This window comes from Hypanus sabinus, chromosome 15, assembly GCF_030144855.1.
Source record: "Hypanus sabinus isolate sHypSab1 chromosome 15, sHypSab1.hap1, whole genome shotgun sequence".
Lineage (NCBI taxonomy): Eukaryota > Metazoa > Chordata > Chondrichthyes > Myliobatiformes > Dasyatidae > Hypanus > Hypanus sabinus.
Window position 1 is genome coordinate 29495512 of NC_082720.1, and position 25080 is coordinate 29520591.

Sequence of the window (25080 nt, forward strand, 5' to 3'; positions counted from 1 at the left end):
TGCTAACAATCAGTCCCAATGTGTTGTAATGTGATTGAATATGAAAACTTCAAATTATTATGTAATAATATTGTCTTTAGTACAATTGTTTTGAACAGAATCGAGTGGATAGATTTTTATTGCATTGTCCTTTAAGTCGGTTGGTATCACTTCAAATGCACCAATGTTCCTTGATTAAAATTTGGTCCTGCACCTTCTGGATAACAAAGGAAGAATGGCATTTGAAATTGAGGACACCCATCACCCAGGTCATGCCTTATTCTCTTTGCTGCAATCAGGAAGAAGGTACAGAAGCCTGAAGGTGCACACTCAAAGGCACTTCTTCCCCTCTGCTGTCTGATGTGAACTGTTAAAAATGCTAATAAAGAAATTTAATCCTTCAGCAAAAAATGGATTCTGAACTTTTCTGCTGGCATCACAAGTCAAGGATTTCCACAGTTAAAGTGGTATTAAGCATTTCAAGAAACCCCAATTTTCAGTCTTTGAAGTATTCCAAATGGAGGCTAACCTGGAATAATTCACAACGAAGTCTATGATCCATCAGAACTGCAAAGCTGCAGTTTCTACACGACTACCTTCACCAAAGAATGCATTTTAATCTTTATATTTTAATGAGACAAATTTGATTCTTGTTGTAGTTCTGCATTGTAATAATTTTAGGATTAAATCCAACAAGTAAAAATTATAATAATTGTGAATCAATCAATGATTAACTACAACAAAAGTTTAGAAGAGTTTTTTTCCAACTGTTCAAAATAATCTCTTGGATGGAAGGTAACAGGTAAAATGATTTTCTTTTTCATTTTGCTTTAGTTCAGAGTTGAAATTTAATAGGTAACATAGCTGGATAAGAGAACAGGTTTGGGGTTGATGAAGGGATGGCTACTTTTGCCAGAGAATGGAATCCAAACCAAATCTAATCGAGCCAACAGAGGAAATGTGTAAACGGCATTAAGTGTAATCCCAGCACATTTCGGTAAAGCTAGGATGAGGGCCAAAGTGTGGTTCACCAAAGAACTGGGTTTACTTTTCACAGCCTTTCATAATTTTTCTGTTTTCATGAAAACCTGTGAAATTAAAAACCCAAGGAATATTTGTCTCAGGACATTCAGTGCTGTGAACTAGAGGAGAAAAAAATAACAATCAAAATCCAACCAAAGTGGTGACAATTCAAATTCCTACATATGTGAAACTTTATACTGTATTGTACATTGTGTGCAAAGCAACTGACATGAATCATTATTGAAACATGGTTGTCAGATAATGAATATTATTAGCATATGCTCTGTGGTGCCAGAAGAAATTAATCAACAATCATGATTAACAAAATCCATATGTACTCCTTTTAGTTTAAGCTGAATCTTCTTGCTCAGTTTTCCACGGAGCATGTGATTGTGAAATTGGATTATTCAGAAAGTCAGGAATGTAATTAATTATATTCTTGGAAAGTTCCTTTTGGACATAATGTGAAAATAGGCAATGCATCATGGAAATTTTTTTAGTAGTTTAATGATAAACATATCACAAGAATTTTAAAATATAATTAATCTTGATTATGAATAAATATTATGCAGTGAACTGTAATATTACATTTCTGTTATAGAATTATTTTTGAATGACAAGTAAATTTGATCACCTGCTGTATAGCAGAATATGAGCAATATAATGCTGGTGGGGAGGGGGTGTTGGGGAAGAGATGGTGAGGGTCTTAAGAGTTGGACAGGTGCATTTGTACATTTGACTTGTTCTACCTGCAGAGTAATATATCTGACATGAGATTATTGGAAAGAGGTTCATTGTTGCCAGTGGATGATACGAGTCAAAAACAATATAATCTTTCACAGCGTGGATACTGCTACATCACGTAGCAGGTCACTTCCCTGTAAATGCTTGATGGTATTTTGAAAATCTGCAATGTTCAGTTTGTATAGCTATCATAATATTACCATCTGATCCCCAGTATCATTGCTTAAGGAACAAGAAGAAGCTGGTATCCCAGGGACTACAGAAAAGGGGATTTTTTTTCTTTGTGTTTGATCTCTTCCAGCCATTTATTGCTCAGAAATTTCTACTAATTCCCTGGAACTCTGTGTAAATGAAAAGTAATTTCCAAGTTGTACTGGAGATTATGGATCTAACTTCATTTGTTTGAATGGTTAAGTCACTGGAGACCAGGAAGCCATTATCAATCAGCAATGAGCAGAAATTGCGATAACCCCAGGAAGACAATGAATAAATCTCAACATCCAACAAAGGATCACTAAGCTCACACAGTTTGCAAGCTATCCATCCTGAGTACTTAGCTGCCAACAATATTTCTCACTCAGAACTCCCACTTAATATTCAGATGCCACAATGCATTTTCATCCATCTGCTATTACTCCAAATTTCATACTCAATTGTCAAAGCTTCCACACAGTCCATATTCAGCCATGGTAAGCACGTGGTACCAGTCATTGGTGCATTTCCCTCTCTCTTGCAAAATTAGATGGCATATTACTGGTAACGCAAACAGCAGCCTAGCAGGGACAGGAATGGACACACCAACTTTGCACCCTGGGGAGCAGATTGCTGGCCACTGCTGGTGTGACTGCCAGAGTGAATATCACCGGAAAGTATCAATGAAGAGAAGGTTGAACTGAATCCAATACTCCTTCTGCCCCAGGAAAAACAATTCTGACCTTGCTACTTGCCAACAGCAAGTGATGACTTTCCGAGGACTTTCCTGAGAAACTATAAACTGCTCAGCATCGTTTTCCCATCTACCTGATGTAGAAATACTTTGCAGATAAGGACCTCTATTACTCTAGGCCAAAGAATTACTCCTCTACTCATTTTTACTGAGGTCCAGTATGCCTAGGGATATCACCACAAAAAACTTCACATCTGAATGGAACTGGGCAGAAATTGGCAGAGTTCGATCTTAAACCATAGCCCTCCCATAACTTCTGAAATGAAACCCCAGAAGACACGTCTTGACAAATCAATCACCAAGGAATAATTATGGATGTCTTTTAAAAGCCCTGACACAAGAGTTCTTCCTTCTGACAAATGTCATGTTTCCCTTGATTCATTTTTCTGTGGGCATACTCAGCAAACCTATAGAATAGTAACTGTAACAGGATCGATGAAAGACCAGCCAGAGTGCAGGAGCCAACAAACAGTGCAAATGCAAATATAAATAAATAGCAATAAATAATGAGAACTTGAGTCCTTAAAGTGAGTTTGTTGGGTGTGGGAACATCTCAATGGATAGGCAAGTGAGTGATTAACAGTGGAAGTTAGATAAGAATATCAACTAGTACGAGCAGATGGGAATTGGTCAGATAAACTAACAGGCTATGCAGGATCAACAAAAGACAAGGCCAGTCATATGGGAACAGTAAAAGGGAGATGAGAGTAAGATTGCAAAAACGGTTTGAGTTATGTATTTGTTTAACATTTCTTCCCTCCTTGCAATGGTTGGATTTCAGCAAAGTCCCTCCAAGGCCTCATCCATGTTTGTAATACGCATCTTTGGAAAGTGTTTATTTGTGTTTAATCAATGCTAAAGCTTAATGCTCTTGGTTTGTTTTATAACATCACTGGAGCAATACAATGCTGATATGAGTACACAGTCCTGTGGAAAAGTGCCATTTAGTTGCTGTTATCACACGACTGAAGACCATGAAAATTGTATTAAAAATATTAACATTACAAAATCCCAGCCAACTGGAGAGTTTTGTAATTCCCAAACTTGGTAAATATGCTTGAGGTAGTGAGTGAGATAGTGGCATCTTACAGGGCGGGAACCATTTGAAAATAGAGAGTCTTGACAGGAGTGAGTTATTCTTTGAAGTAGCGAGTAACGTCTTGCAGGACAAGAGCCATTTGAACACAAGAAGTCTCATCGTGAGTGAGTCTTATTTGAGCCAATAAAAAGAAGTGAGGCAAGCAGAACAGCCGTTGAGGAGCAGTTGTTGTTGGAGTGGGCCAGTGTTAGGGTGGTTAGTCTTTGGCAGAACAGGTTTTGATGGGAACGGGCATAGATTAATGGTGCTGATTCATTCAGTTGGTTGTAGAAATTTAAATTCAAGAGATTAGAAGCAAAGGTATAAAAAGTGTAGGCAGGATAGTGGTTGATGCTGTGGAATGCTCCTCCTGGAAGATGTGGAGTTGCAGAATACTGAATGGTCCTCTGGTGACCACACCAGCAGAAAATGCACCCACCCTCAGTTCCTAACGAATAAGGTCAAGGAACAGCAGCTGGATGTGCTCAGGAACAAACAGGAGACTGAAAACCTCACAGGTGAGACTTTTACTAAGGCCCAGAGTGAAGGCTTCATATAGTAGATGGAGTAAGGAAGCTGTTTGTACAAGGTTCTCCTGTAGCCATTCCCCTTTGGGTACTGCTGGGGTGGGGAGAATATCAGGGCTGAGCAGCAACAGTAGACAAGCCAGTCGCCCTGTGGCTGGCTCTGAGGCCTAGTAGTGAAGGCTAGAGATAGGAGATTCAATAGTTAGGGGGTTGAACAAGAGATTCTGTGGCTGCAAAAAAAGACCACCAGGATTATGTGTTTTTCCCAGATGCTAGGGCCAAGGTTGTCAAGCCGAGGGGTGGTAGTGGGGACAAGCTCCCACTTCCTAAAAATTCTCCTCACGGCATGCACCTCAAAAAACCTCTGACAACCAAGTCCAACTCCTGGCCCTCTCATGTGGCTTAGCCTCTAAGCCCGGTGGAACTGTTTCTACTGACAGGAGAAGGGGCTAAGGCGGGACCTGGCACCTTAAAAACAGTGCTTTGGGTAGATGGAGCTCGTCAGCCTGGGAAGGCAGTCCATCTAAGAGAGGGAAAACTTTGATTTCAAACCTCCGCTGCCTTACGGCCAAACCCACTCATGGAAGAGGCTTCGGGAGTAAACCCTGAGGACAAATCCTGAACTGAAGTCCCTAAGGCAGTCCGATGTTGTCTTCAACCTCATTCTGGCATCTCCTATGACGTCACCGGTGCCAAGCTGTACCGGCCTTTGCCCTTCCCTTGGACAACATCGGTGTCCTGGAAAGTGGAGACTTGCTGCATGGGCAAATGCCAGTCTTCCATACAACATTGCCCAGGCCTGCACCCTGGAGAGACTGAAGCAAGACTTTCCAGGCGCAGATTCGTGATCTCACGAGACTAGTGGATGCCATCCAGGGCCAAGGATATCTCAAAGTGGCTGTAGAATATTCTCAAGAGGGAGGGTGAGCTACCAGAGCACCGATGAAATGGGTAGAAAAGTGGAAGAGGTCCTGCTCAGTGAGAGTAGAGAGTTAGGGAAGAGGCCGAAGAGCAAGACCTCCAAGGCAGTAATCTCCGGAGTACTTCCAGTGCCACGTGCTAATTAGGGCAGGAATAGCATGATGAGTGGCTGAGGGATTGATGCAGGGATTTCTGGATCAATGGGAACTCTTCTGGGGAAGATATGACCTGTACAAAAACGTCAGGTTACACTTGAACCCGAGGAGAACCAATACCCTTGTGGGCAGGTTTGCTGGAGCTGATGGGTGGATTTAAGCTAATTTGGCAGGGGGATCAAATCAAGTCAAGTTTAGTTATCGTTCAGACCATACATGGGTATAATCGAACAAGACAGCATTTTGCTGGGGCTCAGGTGTATAACATACCTTCAAAATAGTGAGAGAAAAAAGGGAGCAGCAGTGATAGGGCTGTGGATGGAGTCATTGGTGTCCAAGTAGATGTCGTGTGTAGTGAGACTGTGAGGAAGAAAAGGCAGATAACAGGGCAAAATTACAGTCAGTGGGATGGGTTGAAGTGTAACATGGGGGCAAAATCAAAAAAAGGTTGAATACAGGACTGAAGATGTTATATTTGAACGTACACAGAATAGGGTAAGCTGATCTTGCAGCACAGTTAGAGATTAGCAGGTATAACGTGACCATCAGTTGAGAGGTTAACATCAGAGGAAATACCTTGTATTGAAAGGGCAGGCAGAGGAGGTGTGATGGCTCTATTGGTAAAAATGAAATCAAATCCTTACAATTGGTAACATAAGATTGGAAAATGTAGAATTGTTTGTGGATAGGATTAAGAAATTGTTAAGGTAAAAAGATCCTGATGGGACAGGTGATACCTGATGTGTAGGGGAACACTTTGCATCTAGTGATCATAATGCCATTAGTTCCAAGGTAATAATGGGAAAAAGCTAGGCCTGGTCCTCTGGTTGCAACTCTAAGTTGGAAAAAGGCCACTTCTGATAGGATCAGAAGGGATCCTCCATATGTGCGTTGGGACAGGTTGTTTTCTGTCAAAGATGTACTTGGTAAATGGGAGGCCTTCAAAAGTAAGATTTTGAGAGTACAAAGCTTGTGTGTTCTGGTCAGAATAAAATGCAAGGATACAGGTTTAGGCAACCTGGGCTTTTGAGAGATATTGAGGCCCTGGTTAAGAAAAGGGAGGTGTACAACAGGTATAGGCAGGCAGGAACAAATGAAGAACCTGAAGAGTATTTTTTTTTAAAAAAAGATACAAAAAAGAACACTTAAGAAGGAAATCAAGAAGGCTAAAAGAAAGCATGAGGTTGCTCTAGCAGACAGGGTGAAGGAGAATCTTAAGGGTTGCTACAGACACCTTAAGATCAAAAGGATAACAAGGGGACAAAATTGGTTTTATTGTAGATCAGACTGGTAATCCTCTGCATGTGTGGAACCGAAGGAGATGAGAGAGATATTAAATTGATGTTTTGCATCTGTATTTAATCAGAAGGCAGAGTCTACAGATGGTGGGAGTTCAGCAGCAGGGTCATGGACCCTATGCAGATTATAGGAGGAGGTGTTTGCTGCCTTGAGGCAAAGTAGGGTGGATAAATCTCCAAGGCCTGACAAGGCCCTCAGACCCTGTGGGAGGCTGGTGCAGAAATTGTAGGGGCTCAATCAGATATTTAAAACATCCTTGGACACAAGTGAGGTGCTGCAGGATTGTAGGATAGCTAACATTTACTGTTGTTTAAAAAAGACTCAAAGAATAAGCCAGGAAGTCCTACACAATGAGCAGTGGGGCACAGATGAGTCTGGTAGACAGGGATCTGGGAATATATATCCATATTTTCTTGTAAGTGGCATCACAGGTAGATTGGGTTGTAAAGAAAGCCTTAGGAAGACTGGCCTTCAAAAATCAATTCATTTTGTACAGGAGTTGGGATGTTATGTTGAAATTGTATGAGACATTGGTGAGACCTAATTTGAAGTATTCTGTGCAGTTTTGGCCACCTACCTACAGGAAAGATATAAGTAAGATTGAACAAGTGCAGAGAAAATTTACAAGAATTTTACCAGGACTTGAGTACCTGAGTTATCGGGACAGGTTGAATAGGTTAGGATCTTATTCCCTAGAATGAAGAAGACTGACGAGAGACATGATTGAGTAAAAATTTGTGAGGGGTATAGATAGGGTAAAATCAAGCATTCTTTTTCCCTTGGGGTTGGGTGAAACTACAGAGGTCATGGATAAAGGGTGAAAGGTGAAATGTTTAAGGGGAACATGAGGGAGAACTTCACTCAGAGGGTGGTGAGAGAGTGGAATGAGCTGCCAGAGGAAGTGGTGGATATGGGGTTGATTTCAACACAAGAGAAATTTAGATAGGTACATGGATGAGAGGGGTATGGAGGGTTATGGTCTGTGTACAGGTCAATGGGACCAGACAGAATCATGGTTCAGTACAGACTAGATGGGCCAAAGGGCCAGTTTGTGTGCTGTAGTGTTTTAGGACTCTACAATTCCAAACACTTGCCAGGATGTGGGATATAAATTATAATGGGAGATATTAACAGCTTTTTTTTAAAAAAAGGCAATGTTATGATAGCCATGGGAAATTTCAATATGCAGGTAGTTTAGAAAAATCAGATTGGTGCTGGATCCCAAGAGAATGAATTTGTAGATTGCCTATGAGATGACTTTTTTGAGCAGCTTGTGGTTGTGTCCACTTGGGGAAATACAATTCTGTATTGAATGTTGTGTGAAAAAGGAAGCTTAAGGTAAAAGAGCCCTTAGCGGAGAGTGATCATAATATGATAGGATTCAACCTTCAGCTTGAAAGGGAGAAGATAAGGTCAGACGTTATAAGGTTATAGTGGAGTAAAGCGAATTACAGAGGCATGAGAGAGGAGCTGGCCAAAGTTGATTGGAAGAGGACACTATCAGGGGTGACAGCAATAGCTGGGATTTCTGGGGGTAATTGAGAAGGTGCAGGATAGATACATTTCAAAGATGAAGTATCCTAAAGGGAGGATGAGACCACTGTGGCTGACAAGGGAAGTCAAAGACAGCATAAAAGGAAACAAGAAGGCATATAATAGAACAAACGTTGGTCGGAAGTTAGAGGATTAGGAAGCATATAAAAGCCAACAGAAGGCAACTAAAATAGCCATAAGGAGAAAAAAGATGAAATATGAAGGTAAGTTAGCCTATAATATAAAAGAGGTTACCAAAAGATTTTTAGATAAACTCCATCAAGAGTAAAAATAGAGGTGAGAGTAGCTATCAGGCCATTAGAGTAGTAGTAGGGACAAAGAAATGGAGGATGAACTTGAGTATTCTGCATCAATCTTCACTGTGGAAGACACCAGCAGTATGCTAGAAATTCGAGAGTGTCACGGGGCAAAAGTGAGTGTTGCTGGTATTAAAGAGAAGGTTCTTGAGAAGCTGGATGGTCTGAAGGTAGACAGGTCACCTACACCAAATGGACTTCTGAAACAGATTGCTGAAGAGACTGTGGAATAGAATGACCTTTCAATAATCACTATTGATTCTGGTGGACTGGAGAATTGCAAATGTCACTCCACTCTATAAGAAGGGAGGAAGCCAGAAGAAAGGAAATAATAGGCCAGTTAGCCTGAGGGAGGGGATATCTCATTGAAACCTATCAGATATGGAAAAGCCCAGACAGAGTGGATGTGGAGAGGATGTTTGCTATAGTGGGTGAGTTTAGGACCAGAAGATAAAACTGCAAAGTTGAGGAACATCCATTAGAACAAAGATAAGGAGAAATTTCTTTAGACTAAGGGTGGTGGATCTGTAGAATTAATTGGCATGGATGTTGTGGATGCCAAGTCATTTGGTATATTTTAAAGCAGACGTTGATAAGTTCTTGATTTATTAGGGTGTCATAGGTTTCGGAGAGAAGGCAAGAGAATCGAGTTGAGAGATAATAAATCAGCCATAATGGAATGGCAGACTTGATGGCCTAAATGGCCTAATTCTGCTCCTGTGCCTTATGGCCATTTGTGTGTTCTTTGTAGAACATATTGTGGATGAGTATCTAATTTTTCTAAATAAGTTTGTTACATTAAAACTAATCTGAAGAAAATTCTGTAATTATTAGCACTTCAGAATCAGTCAGGTTTAATATCACTAGCATATGTTGTGAAATTTGTTATGTAGCAGCAGTGCATTGCAATACATAACAAAAACTGTAATTTACAGATTTTTATATAGGCCCCCGTTAGTCTCGATAGTCCATGGATTTGCACCTTGGGAAGTTTCCAGGGTGCAAGCCTGGGCAGGGTTGTATGGGAGACCGGCAGTTGCCCACGCTGCAAGTCTACCCTCTCCACACCACCGATGTTGTCCAAGGGAAGGGCAAGATTTTATATGCAGTTAATTTTTCCACTCTTTCTCTAATTATTTATCAGGTGGTGTTCATGAGTTTAACTTCCATTCAGAAATTGGATGACAGAGGAGAAGAAGCTATTCCTGAATCTTTGAGCGTGTCTTCAAGCTCCTGTACCTCCTCCCTGTTGGTAGCGATGAGATGAGGGCATGTCCTGGGTGATAGGGATCCTTAATGATGGATGCAGCCTTCATTCCTTGAAGATCTCCTCGGTGCTGGGGAGGATAGTACCCATGAGGCAGCTGACCAAGTTTACAACTTTCTGGAGCTTATTTCAATACTGTGCAGTGTCTCCCATGCCAACCAATTGGACACATCTATCTACCTAGGTGTGTGTTCCCTCCTCTAACCCTTTCTGAAGTCCACAATCAATTCTTTGGTCTTACTGACAATGAACACAAGGTTGTTACTGAGACACCACTCAACCAGCTGATCTCTCTCACTCCTGTGTATCTCCTCATCACCATCTGAATTCTGTCAACAATAGTTGTGACGTCAGTAAATTTATAGACGGCATTTGAGCTGTGTCTAGCCACACAGTCATGGGTGTAGAGAGACTAGAGCAGTGGGCTAAGGATACACTCTTGGGGTACTCCAGTGATGAATATCAGTAAAGTGGAGATGTTATTTCCGATCTGCACAGACCGTGATCTTCCAGTCGAGCATCCGGTTTTAGAGGGCCAGATTTTGGAGCTATTTCATTTATCAGAACTGTAGGAAAGTTTGTGTTAAACTCTGAGCTGTAGTCAATGAACAGTAGTCTGATGTGAAACATTAGTATTGTCCAAGTGATGTAAGGCCGCATGAAGAGCCAATGCGATCGCATCCGTGGTAGACCCATTGTAGCAACAGGCAAGTTGCAGTGGGTCCAGATTCTTCCATCGTGTTCAAATATTTACATAAATCTGAGGGTCACAGACCTGAATTTTGAAAGGCAATACTACATTTGAAGGAACAACTGCGAAAAAGTACTGAGTACCTCTTAAAAAGTATTGAGTGCAACGAAAATAACATGGCAATAAATCGACGAATACAAGTTTTGATGATAGAAATACAATGACTTACATCCTCTGGAAGTCATGGGAACTTTATGGCTTGAATAGCTTTGGGCGTGGGACCAAGGTTAAATACCTTGAAGCCACCTCCAAGCCTGCGATGTGTGCATTTAACCTAAGCATGTCAGACTGCATTCCGAGCAAAGCCCCCGGGACAGGCAGGTGCACTAGGAACGAACTTAACCAATGTTCCTAGCTTTAACTCAGTCTACGTGGGATTCTCGAACTTCCTGGATGGAGCACGCCAGTGAGTCCCGTGGCGAATATGAGGAAGCTGACTTTGCTTTTCTGATGTTAAACTGGGGCCACAAGTAAATAACCTGTAAATATACAAGTACATGCTTAAATGTTTGGAGCGCTTTCAGTATCTCTCAATAAATATGGCAATCTCACAAGTTTTCTCGAAAGCCTGATGGGAACACTTGTTTCGATGAATATTGGTTCCAAGTTTAGAGATCATGAGTAATGAGAGCCCTTGTTTATAAAGTTCATAGTTCAAAGTCCATACTTTCTGATGACTATTTGTAAACCTTATTTGGAAGCTCTCAGCAGCCGCATAAACTTGGAGGTTGGGGACGTGACACTTTAGTAGCGAAACTTTGGGACATGGTGCAAACCAGTGATGGGGATGAGGGAGATAAAACTGAAATCGCCAGTGGTTGTACTTTGAACAGAAGACGTGCGTGAGTGCTGAGGAAATCCAAGCCAAAGAACCTTGTTGCCGATGCTTCTCATGAGTTTTGGAGGTGCAACCCTCTTCCTTTACTTCATCAATGACCTTCCCTCACAAGGTCAGAAAGAGGAATCCAATTAGATTTTGGTTCCTCAGAATATTAAGTAATCAAAGTCTTCCTGCAGCCAAAGAGCTAAGCAATATACAGACTGGGCTGATGTGCCCACAGGATCCAAGGTGGCCATCACCATGAGAGAGAGTTCAATCGTCTGGCTTGACATTCCAAGGCATTTCTATTACCAGGACCCCACCATCAACATCTTAGAAGGATTGACTGGATCTTTGGGGGGGGAGGGTTAGGTTGGTGGGGAAGGGAAGGGGAGGGTGGGATTTGTTGAAGGAACCAAAAGCTCAAGTAGAATCTGGAGCAACAAGGAGTCAGCAAGAGGAACTCAGTGGGTTTAGCAGCATGTGTGGGGGAACAGAGTTGTTCACCTTTTGGGGCAAAACGCTGCATCAGGGAGGACAGGGAATAATCTGTGCCTGCTGCGGAGTGGCTAGGTATCCTGCAGCCAATAACTCATCACTAGACCATTTACTTGCCTGGATAAATGCTTACTTGAACAACACTCATGAAACTCACCACCACCAGGTCAAAGTAGCCTTCTTGACTGGCATCCCAACCACCATCCTAAACATTAACTCCCCTCCTCCCCCAGCGCAATGTGTGCAAAGTGCACTTTCTGCAAAATCCTTGCCGTTACTTGCCTTGGCTGCACCAAAAAGTGTGCTCGCCCCTGCCAAAAAGGAGAAAGGGAGTAGGCACCAGGAAACATTACAATTTCTCTGCCCGCTCATATACCACAACCCGAATTCAAAATCACTGGATGAAGATCCTGAAACTCCCTCCCCCTGGCACACAGGAAGGACTGGTGTAATGGTTCAAGAAGGCAGCTACCAACAGCAATAATGTGTGGGCAATAAATGCTGGCCGAGTCTGTGTCCAGGTCCCATAAAATAATTTTAAATGTATTTCCTACTTTCCCCGCACTGTTCTTTGCCCTAGTGCAACCATTCTTACAAACAATGGTGCATATTTGGCACATTCACTCATTGCTCAGCATAAGCTAGAAAAAACTTCCAACGCTCTTAGTAAATGAGCAAATGCAAGCCCACACATAATGTTTATATATGTCAAAATAACTAAGGCCAAGCATTCCAACTTTATATAAGGCATACCAATGTTTCTCTCCTCTTCCTCGAATGCCTTTTAGGTCCAAGCCCTGCGGTTTCATCAGAGGCGTGGGCACAGGAGGGCTGCTCAGATTCTTGCATCGACTGTAAGACTACGGTACTTGTATATGCCATGACTTAGAACGGCTAACCGGACAACCTGTTCTCACTGCAACAGTGCGGTGGAAGACTCGACCTTCAGAGCACAAGGCAACGCATGGAATACTAGCTGATTGGAATGGCAGTGGGAATACGGGCGCTCATGTTTCGGATGCTTCCGCATGAACAGCTATTTGTTCCATAGGCGAAAAGACTGGAACATCTTCTCTTACAGCAGATGAGTGAGCCCCATCTGAGAAATCTGTCCGCTGTGTATTATTGATATGCAGCAGCCCCATTCAAGTGAATGGGGAAATCTAGTGGCAGGGGAAATACGTTCTGTTTTATGTAATTGTTTAAATAAATTAACAAAATGGGAGTATTCATTAATCCAGTGCTAGACTTGGTCTATTTGCATTTCATTATCTACAGGCTGGTTGTTTTGTGCCCATTATAGTAATCCATCTTGCTCAGTTTGTGATGCGATGCCCATTATTCAGGACGCCTATCATCCAGAACGTGCCCTCTTCTCACTGATACCATCAGGGAGGAGGTACAGAAGCCTGAAGGCACACACTCAGCGATTCAGGAACAGCTTCTTCCCCTCTGCCATCCGATTCCTAAATGGACATTGAACCCATGAATACTACCTCACTTTTATTATTGTTTGCATTATTTATAACTTAACTATTTAATACGCATATATTTACTTAGTGTAATTGATTGACTTTTCCTACTTAGCATGTACTGCATTGACTGCACGAGTTTTGACTGTGATAGTAAACCTGATTCAGAATTCTGAAATGAAACTGAGTAAGGTCTGTCTTTTTCACACCTGGCCACCAAGCCCCAAATAATCTGTTCACACAATGGCTGGGTTCGGATGAACTTTAGGTAAACACTTGAAATTCTCGTGTTCTTCCTCCCCCGAAACTCCAAGTAGATGGAATGGTAAACTGCAGTCCCGTTCCATGATAGAAGTTCCAAGTCCTTTCTGTTACTGTCTGGGGCACTAACCCTCATATTATTTTGGTAACTTTGTATTTCTGTTGGGGAAGTCACAACAGCATCATGAATTCTGCTTTCGGCCAATGTTTGCCCCTCAAATGGTGTCACGCTGATCGACTCATTACCGGGTGGCTTTTGAGGCTGTCCACATCTGCCTGCCCTTAATTTCACTTGCAATCTTTTCTGATTCTTGCGTTGTAGTTATATTTTGAAGCCTTCCCAAAGAAACTTGCAAGACCAATAGATTATTTAAGATTCATGGTTTTACAAATGATCCCGTAGCTCTCCTTAGGTAAAAATGTTGCCACAAAACCTCACCTATACAGTATATTAATACTAGTTGCGTGCGTTTTATCTTTATGATACACCTCCCCTCTATTCTGTGAAACTTGTCATTATTAAAAAAAGAGTATAGTTGTTAGTTATAAAAGGCAAAGTCACTTAGTACAAGAATTAGAGCGCATTTAATGAATTCTGGATACAAAAAAAACTTTTCGGGTTTAATCTTTACATTGTTGGTCCCTAGGGGGTTATGTTACCAGAAGTAGCCCCAATGAAGTGGTATAAAAGCTTAAAAATGGAGAACAAAGCATTTAAGTACCGAGTTTCCGGGCTTTTTAGTTATGAAAATCTCTGTCGGGTCCTTTGTCGGAGATACCTAAGCTTTTAAATAACTGAAATAGAAATTAATACATCGGGTGATAATATCTATGAAATGTTATATTCCGGAGACTGTCATTTAAATATGCTGTATAATTTTTAAAGTATTTGCTTGTTTGTTAATAATTAAGTCGACTAAATGCGTGCATCTTATTATAAATTTAAATGCATTTCCCTGCACACTGTGATAATACATTTTCCAAGGCCTGGATAAGGCCACCGCTTCCATTTCCTTTCGGTCGCCCAGCAATATGACCGAAGACTTCAAGAAGTGCAAAAAGCATTTGTAAGGCAGTGAAAGGTTTGATCACAAAATAAGGAATTTACAAAAGTCCAATGAATGCTGGATCCATGCAGATTCCCAAGGGATCTTCGGTAAATCGTGGATTGAGGGTCACCAGGCGAATTTGGCTCCGCCTCGAACGCAAACGTGCAAATCGCAGGCCTGGACCGAGAGAGAGAGAGAGAGAGAAAGGGAGAGGGGGAGGGAGAGGATAAGAGAGAGAGGAAGGGAGATAGCGAAAGAGAGAGGGAGGGGGAGACCACACTGATTGGTTGGGACCCTGCGCTTTGGAAGCCTGTCGTCACAAACGCTCCATTGTGTTGTTCTTTGGTTGCCCTGGAGCCGAGAGCGCTACCGCGCTCCAATTGGCCGTTGTAGTGGGTGCGTCCTCCGTTCTCGAGTGGCGTTAGACTTGGTACATACTCCAGCTCGCAGAGTTTGGGCACCTTAACTCGCCCTGCTGGGAAAGTTGTCGCGTCTTTAAATAACTCAGAACTACTCGTTTTTTTTTAAAAAAGCATCCGCACAGCATCTCTGTGCGGATGCTTTTTGAAACGATCATTTTAGCAGATCCACTTGGAACCTGCGCTTTGTTATAAATCTCCACACTCGATATTTTGCGACCTTTCAGATCGGCAATATAGTTTTCAATCAATTTTGATACGTGCGAATTATAACGTTTACATCGCAACTCCCAAGGAATGTATGTTAGAATCTGGCATGATGGTTTCATTCTCCAACACGTAAATCGGTGTCACTCATTTGCAATTAGCCACATTGGCACGCCGAAGAAATTAAACATTGAAAAGTAAGCTTGGAAAATATTTAATAACAAATTATTTGCTGATTCCTGGCCTTCGATTAGTCTGATTGTGTTGGTTTGCTATAAGCTCGATCGATAAAATATTAATATCCATTTTAAATGCGAAAGAAAGTTAATCCAAACTAATCGCCGTTGCAACAGCTACATTCAACTTTATCCATAGCACTGGCAGATTGCAGTAACTAAATTCCATTATAAGCAGTATTAAAATGAGGCAGTTAGATCTGAGAACTCTGCTGATTTTGCAATAACTTTACATAAAATGGTATGTTAATTAAAACATTTATATCAAAACCCCGCAAAATATGCTAAAGGTTTTTGGCATTCTTTTTGGTTTAACTAAATGTAACATCTTAGCATGTTCAAATTGACATAATAGAAATCTCATTAACATATACTTTTGAATATGTGTCATAACATTCACCAACATCTGAATGTTGGCAGACAAAAAATAACGTGATGGTCAGCTTCTGTTAAACAAAAGCTTAAACTCTGCTTGTCTTGTGTGTAGTGCTGTACTTGTTTCGAAGCAATATTGATATCAAAAGTAAATTTGTAGTTCCGATGAAGTGCCGCACTGCAGAACTAACGAATATATAATTAACTGTCACATAATCCAGAACTAGCGAATAGGCGTTGTCTAACTCTGACATCATAGTGTCAATCAAAACTAGCATTAAAGATATATACTTTTATATGGTCAAGAGGGCATGTGACCAGATTGAAATGTATACAAATGTTTCCTTCATCCCAGTCACATGGCTAGCTTTGCAGATCTCTGAAGAATCCTTTCTGTCTGTTCTCTGAATGAAGCAGCTGTTGATGGATGAATGATGTAACTCCTGCCAAGAATTACTCGTGCCTCTCGCGTCTCTATGGTTTCAGCCTGGCGGCATTTACTACAAAGTCCGGAACAAATGGATGGGGCAGGAGGCTGCCTCATAGCACAAGCTTCATTGCATAAACGCCCGTCGCACGTTTCTCTACGCTATGTATTTTTTCATTCGGACTACCCTTGAGCTCATATATTTATGCTAAAATAGCTGACCATACATGCATAACAGAGCGAGTGAGATATAATGCATCATTTGCCCCTTCTTTGCGTATATTCATCCCGGCGCTACAGTAAAGCTGTCTGGTTTCCGCTGTATGGCAGCTACAATGAATATGTACGTACAATGGCAAATCGCGTGCACTGTGCCGCGGTCGGATATTTCCACAGCGGAGCTTCGCGGCATGCTCGATCTTTGCCAGCACACGGCAGTGCTTCCAGCTGCATCAGTCAGGCGCAGCGGAACCCGGAGGTGAATCCCTGGGCAAATCTGTCCGCCCCAGTTTAACTCAGAGCAGCCATTAAGCAAGATACAGGGAGGATATGTTCCTAGAAGTAAAAAAATGCATCTGCCAGAATGAATGGCAGAGGCAAATTCAATAGGAACGTTCAAACAAGGAGTTACTGGGAAATTCTTGGAACGGAGCTGGATATTGGCCAGACTACTGAGAAACAGCAAGGGACGGGGAATAATTAGATACTCTTTTCAAAGAGTTACTTCAGGCGCAGTGGGCCAAGGAGATCCCTTCTGTGATCCCATTATTAAACTGGGACTGATCAGAAATGTTTTAACTGGTACACTTTTCTTACAAGACGTCAAAGTCACGCCGACTCAGACTAGGGGAAGTCTAGTGGCTTTCTGGCGAGCTGGAATAATGCTTAAGCATCCCAGCACGTCCCCGAGTGCGGAAAGTTGACAGGATCTCCTTTCAGTTTTCGCCACAGAGGTCCCAGCGTGGAATCGCGTCGCATTGGCCCGACGCCTCCCATCCTGATTTGTCAAACTTGGGCATGGTTTCTGGCCATCTGATTGGTTCGAACCAATGAAAACACCTGCTTCTTGCCTTCATTCAAGTGACAGAAACGCCAGGGGCTACGTTTCTGGTATATTTAATCACCCTCCTCTCTCCTTCTCTCACGATTTCTATTCAGATACCGTCCGAAGCTAAAGCGACGAGCCGCTCTTGTGGTCATTCTGAAGCGCTTCGCCTGGCTCCAGACAGCGCAGCTATGTACAGGGTCATGTTGGAAAGTGTTCTGACAATCCTGCTGATTTTTACACGGCCCGATCTCATTCTTGGGACGGACGAGGCCGATTCACCAGAAAATCACCACGAGCGGGATAAAGTAATCAACCAGCAAAAAGCTCGCCTCTCGTTGCAGAATACAGGTATGTGGTGCCAAACAGCCTCTGCTGTTGGCGTGCAGCTTTGCCGCGTTTGTTGCTGGGGATAACGAATCGATTTAATGAGGATTAATTTATCCATCTTCCCAGATGGAGTCTTGAATTAGGTCCACAATAATGTGGTATATCCTACAACAGATTCGCAGTAATGCAGTTAAATTCTGAACCCTCACTTTAAATTTTAACCATGAGCGAAATTGTAACCGGATTACATATTTGACTGCAGGCAGCATATGAATGACAAACGATCGCGAAATCGCGATGCGAATAAGTACTTTTAGGATTTCGGTGATCAAGCTAATCAACAATCTGAGAAGCTCGGGATAAATTCTTTATAAATCCTTTCCAAGGTAGTAAAATGCGGCTGTAAAGCACAGAGTGTTGCAAATGCAAAGGACCATTGTCCCATGGTCGGATTGCATTGTATCACACTGGGAGACTCCGTGTCGACAACCACGCACACCTCGTTAGCATATTAACCACTTAAAGAAACAAGAGAGAAAGATAGGACGGTTTGGTCACGCGTTTACACGTGGGGACGGAGGAAAGGATAAGAGGGCTGAGCGGAAATTAAAACAAAGAATAGAGGGTTTACCTGAAATTGACTAGACATTTGAAAGAGGCGGAAATGCCCCAAAACTTGAAGTTTCAAATGATTGAAGTGTAGAATGCTCCGTGTGACTTCAACAATGAAAGACGGGAGCGGGGTAACACAGGAGCGCGTTACCAGCCCGAGCGGCAATGATCCCGGAACCCGCAACACGTGGACCTAGTGTCAGTGAAGTTACATTGCTTGGAGCCGAGATTCCAAGTGGCCATTGCTTAGTGCAGACATCCTCCAAATTTTACATTCGCTGATAAGGTAGATGCGACCTCCCGAACCCTCGCCGAGTAATTTGTTTATCAGGACGATAAAGGAAACCCGTGATATGTAATAATGGAACGATTTATTTATTTATATTGACGGCATTGAGTTTGTATTTTATAGCGCCTTTCGTTACCGCCCGACATCCCAAAGCTTCCAGCATCGAATAAAGTAACTTTTAAAATTTTATTACAAATGGTTTGAAATGCTGCTGGGCTGAAGTTTTTTTTTAACAAATCGGTCACCCTTTTTTGCGTCTATTTCCAGCTGAAATTCAGCACTGCCTGGTTAACACTGGCGACGTTGGCTGTGGAGTTTTTGAATGTTTTGAAAACAACTCCTGCGAAATCCATGGACCACGTGACATATGTTTGGCATTCCTGCACAACGCGGGGAAATTTGATGCGCAGGTAATAAATCTAGCGAGAGAAAGAAAAGCTATTGGAGGTTAACGTGTTAATTCCCCTCGCCACATGTATCAATGTCCATATAATCTATCACAGATACCTTTCAAGGGTCTTCATAAAACTAAGGTAATATTTTATTCGTATACATTAATGTCTCGTTTTGTGTAACATTATCCGTTCCCTACATCTGCTTAGGGCAAATCCTTCATTAAAGATACTCTGAAATGTATGGCCCATGGACTGCGAGGAAAATTCAGCTGCATCAGTCGCAAATGCTCCACTATTCAGGAGATGGTCTCGCAACTCCAGCAAGAGTGCTACCTTAAGCATGACCTCTGTTCCACCGCCAAGGAGAATATTAATGTGGTCGTGGAGATGATTCACATTCGACATTTACTTTCAAAAGGGTAAGCTCTAAACGCGGATGCTCGCCGTTTGCTTACCCTGCAACGATGTAGGGAGCAAGGCTTGCATCAAGTTCTACAACATTGTGTAAATATTTCTGGGCAAAATACAGTTCTACGTATTTTATTCAAGGCCTGCCCAGATAAGGCGTAGGGCAGTTAATGTGTTCCAAAAGGTCACGGGAAACATTCTGCCATGAGTAATTTTAATAAGTAATTAAATATCCGTAGCAGGAAGGTTGCCATTTTTACTATCAGGCTTTTGATAATAGATCCGATTGTATTATTATTTTTACACTTATTAAACATTGATACAAGAAAAGTAAACTTATTTTTCAGTTATAAGCTGGTGTAATAAAATCACCTGCAATTAATAACTATAACCGCCACTGAACACTACCAGGGGGATTTGCCAGAATTGGTAGATATCATTTCTGTGAATTATCACAATCAGTACCGATACAAAAGAGTTTGTTCCACCTAAGCAACACACACAAAATGCTGGAGGAACTCAGCAGGGCAGCCAGCATCGTTGAAATGAGCAGTCAACGTTTCCAGCCGAGACCCTTCATCAGGATATTTCAACCAAATGCTGCCCGACTTGCTGAGTTCATCCAGCTTGTTTGTACGTGTTGATTTGACCACAGCATCTGCAGTGTACTTTGTGTAGACAGGAGAATGGGTTTGAGAGGGATAATAAGTTGGCCATGATAGAATGATGAAGCAGAATTGATAGGCCAAATGGCCTAATTCTGCTCCTATGTCTTATGTACCAAGATACTGTGAAAAGCCATACCATTCATACAGGTCAGATCATCACAGTGCACTCCGCAGAAGCAGGTATAACAATAACAATGCAGAAAGCGCAAACTACAGGTCTCTGTCACAATTGTTAGCAAGAACAAACAGAATTATGTTTAATTATTTCACAGCTGCCTCATGCAGAGATAAGCATGCAAGGCTAGAATTAGGAGCAGGTATATTCTACTCAATCATTCACATTGCCTCCGACATTCAATCCAATCTTTTTTGTTCTACCATCTTCCTGCACCACCTATATCCCTCAATCCATAAATTCTGAAAAAAAATTGCAAAGTTGAGGCCACCCACAGGGTGGAGAAGCAACACCTTATAGTCTGCCTGGATAGTCTCCAACCTGATGCCGTGAATTTTGATTTATCTTTCTGGTAAAAAAATCCCTTCCCCTATCTTCTATTCCCCACTCTGGCCTTTCACCTCTTCTTACCAGCCCATCTCTTCCCCCTGAGCCCCCTCCTCCTTCCCTTTCTCCTCTGCTGCCACTCTCCTCTCCTATCAGATTCCTTCTTCTCCAGCTCTTTAACTTTCCCACCCTCCTGGCTTCACCTATCACCTAGTTAGCCTCCTTCCCCCACCCTTTTCTTCCGGCATCTTTCTCGCTTCATTTTCAGACCTAAAGAAGAATCTCAGCCTGAAACGTCGACTATCTATTCATTTCCATAGATGCTGCCTGACCTGCTGAGTTCCTCCAGCATTTTGTGTTGCTAAATAGAACTGAGCATAGACGAACAATTACACATAATATTTGTATGTATTGTACATTTCATCAGAATGGAACAAAGTAGGTTTCAAAACTTCGGGAGTGGTTATGTCTTTTGGCAATAATATAAAATTAGTGGTAACCAACTGGCTGCTTAATTTACAGCCTGCCCAAATTCCACTTGGCTGACTTTAATGTGACGTACACTGGCCTGGTACATTAATCCAACCATTACAGAATCAGGTTTATTATCAATGACATACAGTATGTTGTAAAAATTGTTGTTTTGCCATAGATGCAGAGTACAAGTCATAAAACTAGTACAAGTTACAAAAAATAAATAAACAGTACCAAATTTCATAACTTTGCCCAACCCTACAAGCTGCCACTACAGAATGTTAGTACAGAATTAGAGGTTGACAGATATGAAAGATCAGAATTAAGATCTTGAAAAATATTAAGTTAGATAGGTACATTATGCAATAACTATGGAGTTGAGTCTGGGGAATAAGGGAGGGAAAGAAAAACATATTTACTTATAGTTCCAGCTTTTCATTTACCTTTTGGAGAGCTCCAATAAGGAAAGAGAACATGAAAGAAGAACTCACCATTCTTGAAGGCAGCTTTAGAAATGTAGGATCCCTAAACTGAGGTTAGTGCAAGATCAGTGAAGCTGACATAAAAAAAGACTGAATCAGCAAAATTAAGACTAATAATTTTCATTAGTTTCCTGGAAGATAAATCATGGCTAGCAAATTAATCATGAAATGATAAAAAATATTTGTTCCAAAGAAATAAAAACAAAATGCTTTTAACACTGAGATAAGTTTTCAGAAGAACCTCTCTAATGAAAAGCCATCAACATGAAAAACTAACTTTTTTAAAAATATTTACGCAACTGCTGCCTGACCTGCTGAGTATTTCTAGTATTTCGTTTGTAGTTTTGATTCTTGGTATCTGTTTTGTTTACATTTTTTTCTTCAAGAACTTTCTTAAGAATATGACACAGATTGTTTCATTGAAGGCATGAAAGGGATGGAAATATTATGATGCAGTTACGTGATGTTTAAGTAATTAGATTCATTTAAATTGTGCATACTGATAATGTGCAATGAAGCAGAAATACTCAAACTGGAGTGAAGTCATTGGCAAAAGAAAAATTAGGACAGAATGACTGAGGAATGGTTCAGTGTGACACTTCGCATTTAACTAAACCAAGAAGATATTTCATTCATACCCACAAATAAAGAATGGTTCTTCAGTAGGATGCAGGTGTTAGATTGCTAAGAGAAAATCTGTAAATAATAATACATGATAGTATAAATAATAAGCAAATTCTGGCCAGCTAAACTTCTGTATTTCCCTGTATAATGCAATAAGTACTGTATGGTTGAAAATTGAACATATACGTTACATGTCTTTCTATACTTTTTCCAACAATAGGTCATACCTGGAGTTTATAAAGGCTCTGTTCCATTGCCATGAAGACATTATGGAAGCTGTAAAGAAAAGTGTGAGATCTCGTTTTGGTCAGAATCTTGCATTTATAAGGCAAATTTTGCAAGTGGATTCCTGCACCTCCATGAAACAGACTGAGCAAATCTCTCCAACCACTGCAGTTCCTGAGAAAAAGGGAGACCACCGCAAGGGCCACAAGAGTAGTGCAGATATAAACTACCTTGAGTACGATAGGGAGAATGCTAGGAACCCAAAATCAGAAAAGGAAAAAGGAATAAAAATTCACCCAAATGCCCATTCACGTGCCCGAGTTGCTGGTCAGGCATCACGGCGAATAACTAATGAACGTGCTCGTGTTGGTGATTCCATTGAGCTATCAGACATCAGAAGGTGAAAACCCCTTAGCGATGAGGACTTTCCATGCACCCATTTCTTTATTATGGACATTCCAATAACTATAGTGCGGGATATGTGTTACATGCAAATATTCTGGAAACTGTAGTTCGACTCAGCTGTCAGTTTCTTTACTTCACTTACAATTACAATAAAAGAACATGACAATTCCTTGAAAGCAGTGCAGCATACGTATATCCCTGAACTTGAAACTAAACATTATATCAATTGTCTCACTCAACAAATCACCTCAGCATGCATGGAAGTTTCCTTTATAACTTAAAAACAAAATCAGAACACCTTACTTCAGGACAGAATCTTTATTATTAGACACTTCTTGGGTAATTTTCTAAAAGTTAAAGCTTTTGCTAAGGTCTACATGTTCATCTACTGATCACATTTATTCTATTTTGTAAATATTTAACATTACTATTTATTATAGTTTCTGTATCAACAATGTACCTGTTGGATAAGGTAAATTAAATATTTCCTGTGTTGTACATATTCATACCACTAGTTTTCCTATGCAATATATTGCAATTTTATATCATTCTATAATTTTATTGGTAGTCATTAATTCATTATTTATTAAACATCTTATTAAAGCCTAACAACAACTATTGATAGTTGAACCAGATTATCATTAAATCTGGCTGTAATCTACTAATTATTTAGTGCAGATATATTTTCTGTCATAGAAGAATTATACTTTCATAACAATTATTACTAAATTAGGAAAAATAAAATATGTATTCTACAGCATTAAGTAAATAATTTCTTACCGTCACTAGAGTTTTATTGCATGCTTCAATCCACACATCAGTCTATCATCAACTTAATATGCATTGCAAAACCATCTTCTAAAAATATTCCACCCAAGCACAAATTTGTAGAGTTTCTGCCTTTTTGCCTAAATGGCATGGGCTTGTTGACATTATTCACAACAATCTGTCAAATGTTCTCAAGGTAGGTTATAAGGTCAGTACAACATTTGTGGGCTGAAGGGCCAGTACTGTGCTGGAGTGTCCTATGTATGTTATATAGTTTTCTTCTCCCTATCATAAATAGGTCTAGACAGATAACCAATTTTGAACAATAACATCACCTGGATGGTTGCAACGGGTAACTACCACAAGTACATATTAACTTCATCGATACAAGAACCACCAATTGAGCCAGTTTAGGATCATCTTTATTTTTGATGGTGGTTTCCATGGCAGCAACAGGGCAAGAGATGGTCACAACTGTAAAATTGTTTTTTTATATTTCAATGATCAAGGGCCTGTATATTGATGCCTTCCATTTCATTATCCAGATGCTAAATTCATGAGATTAATTTACGACCCAATGTTGTTTAACAACTCATATTATCAATTGCTAATTATTGATGATGTCAGATTTCTGCAAGTAGGAAACAACTTTGCTTTTGGCATGTCTATGGATCCAGCAGATTTGCCCCAAAAATTCCAAATGGTAACTCATTTTGCATTGCCCTTGATTGGCTGTTTTGAGTTGTCCAATTTACTTGACACACCACTCAAAATATAGATCAGTACAAAATATTAATTTTAAAACTCAGTGTACAAATATATTACAATTTAGTGCCTATTTGCAGTGAATAATTTTCCTTAACTGTAACAAAACTTTGTAATTCTTTTACGTTAAAATATGTAGACCCCCAAAGTCATCAAAAATGGAACAAACTTGATCCACTCTCATTTGATTAGAGTGTAGCCTGCTACCTCACAATACCGTTATGTAAGACACACCTGAAGGTATATTATACATGATAATCTTCATTGTAAAATGAGAAAAACTATTGTCCTCCATTACAGTATTCACTGTGAGAAATGCTTTATTATTTTTTAGTCTTTGATACATACACTTTGTTTAATTTGGAATGTTTCCTGCATGCATCTTTACACTTATCCTGTTTAGTTTACTGGTGTTCAGTTGAAAATGTCTTTGTGAACAATAATTGTAAAGAGAAAGTAAATGTAGAGTTGCAGTTTAATGTAAGTCTGCACTCAGCAAGTAATAAATATACACACCACATATACTGAAACAGATGCCAGTAATTTATTTTACTTATTTGTATTATAGCTTTATACGTTATAGCTTTGTATTATACACTCATAAAAGAATGCCACCAAGTTTAATAAAATATTATTCAAGTCATGGGGCAGATCCTATTAAAGTACAAATGCTAGATTATAAAATAAATGCACAAATATTCTACATTTCTAAATTTTCCCTTGCATTCTTAAAAATTTTAATTACCTCTTTTCAAATGGTAATAATTTTACCTGACTTACTTTT

At 40.6% G+C, this 25080-nt stretch overlaps 1 protein-coding gene across 1 annotated transcript; it reads left to right on the forward strand.

Moving 5' to 3' along the window:
* The first annotated feature begins 17232 nt into the window (after positions 1 to 17232).
* Positions 17233 to 24818, forward strand: LOC132405390 (stanniocalcin-2-like). The gene is made up of 4 exons (XM_059990155.1): positions 17233 to 17700; positions 18848 to 18990; positions 19183 to 19394; positions 22354 to 24818. The coding sequence occupies exons 1-4, from the start codon at positions 17541 to 17543 to the stop codon at positions 22760 to 22762; spliced, it is 924 nt and encodes a 307-aa protein (XP_059846138.1). The 5' UTR covers positions 17233 to 17540; the 3' UTR covers positions 22763 to 24818.
* Positions 24819 to 25080: the final 262 nt, after the last annotated feature.

Coding starts and splice junctions, on each gene's coding strand:
- LOC132405390 (XM_059990155.1), top strand. CDS start 17,541: ATGTACAGGGTCATGTTGGAAAGTGTTCTGACAATCCTGCTGATTTTT. Junction 18,991..19,182: donor CGGGGAAATTTGATGCGCAG/GTAATAAATCTA, acceptor ACATCTGCTTAG/GGCAAATCCTTCATTAAAGA. Junction 19,395..22,353: donor CGACATTTACTTTCAAAAGG/GTAAGCTCTAAA, acceptor TTCCAACAATAG/GTCATACCTGGAGTTTATAA.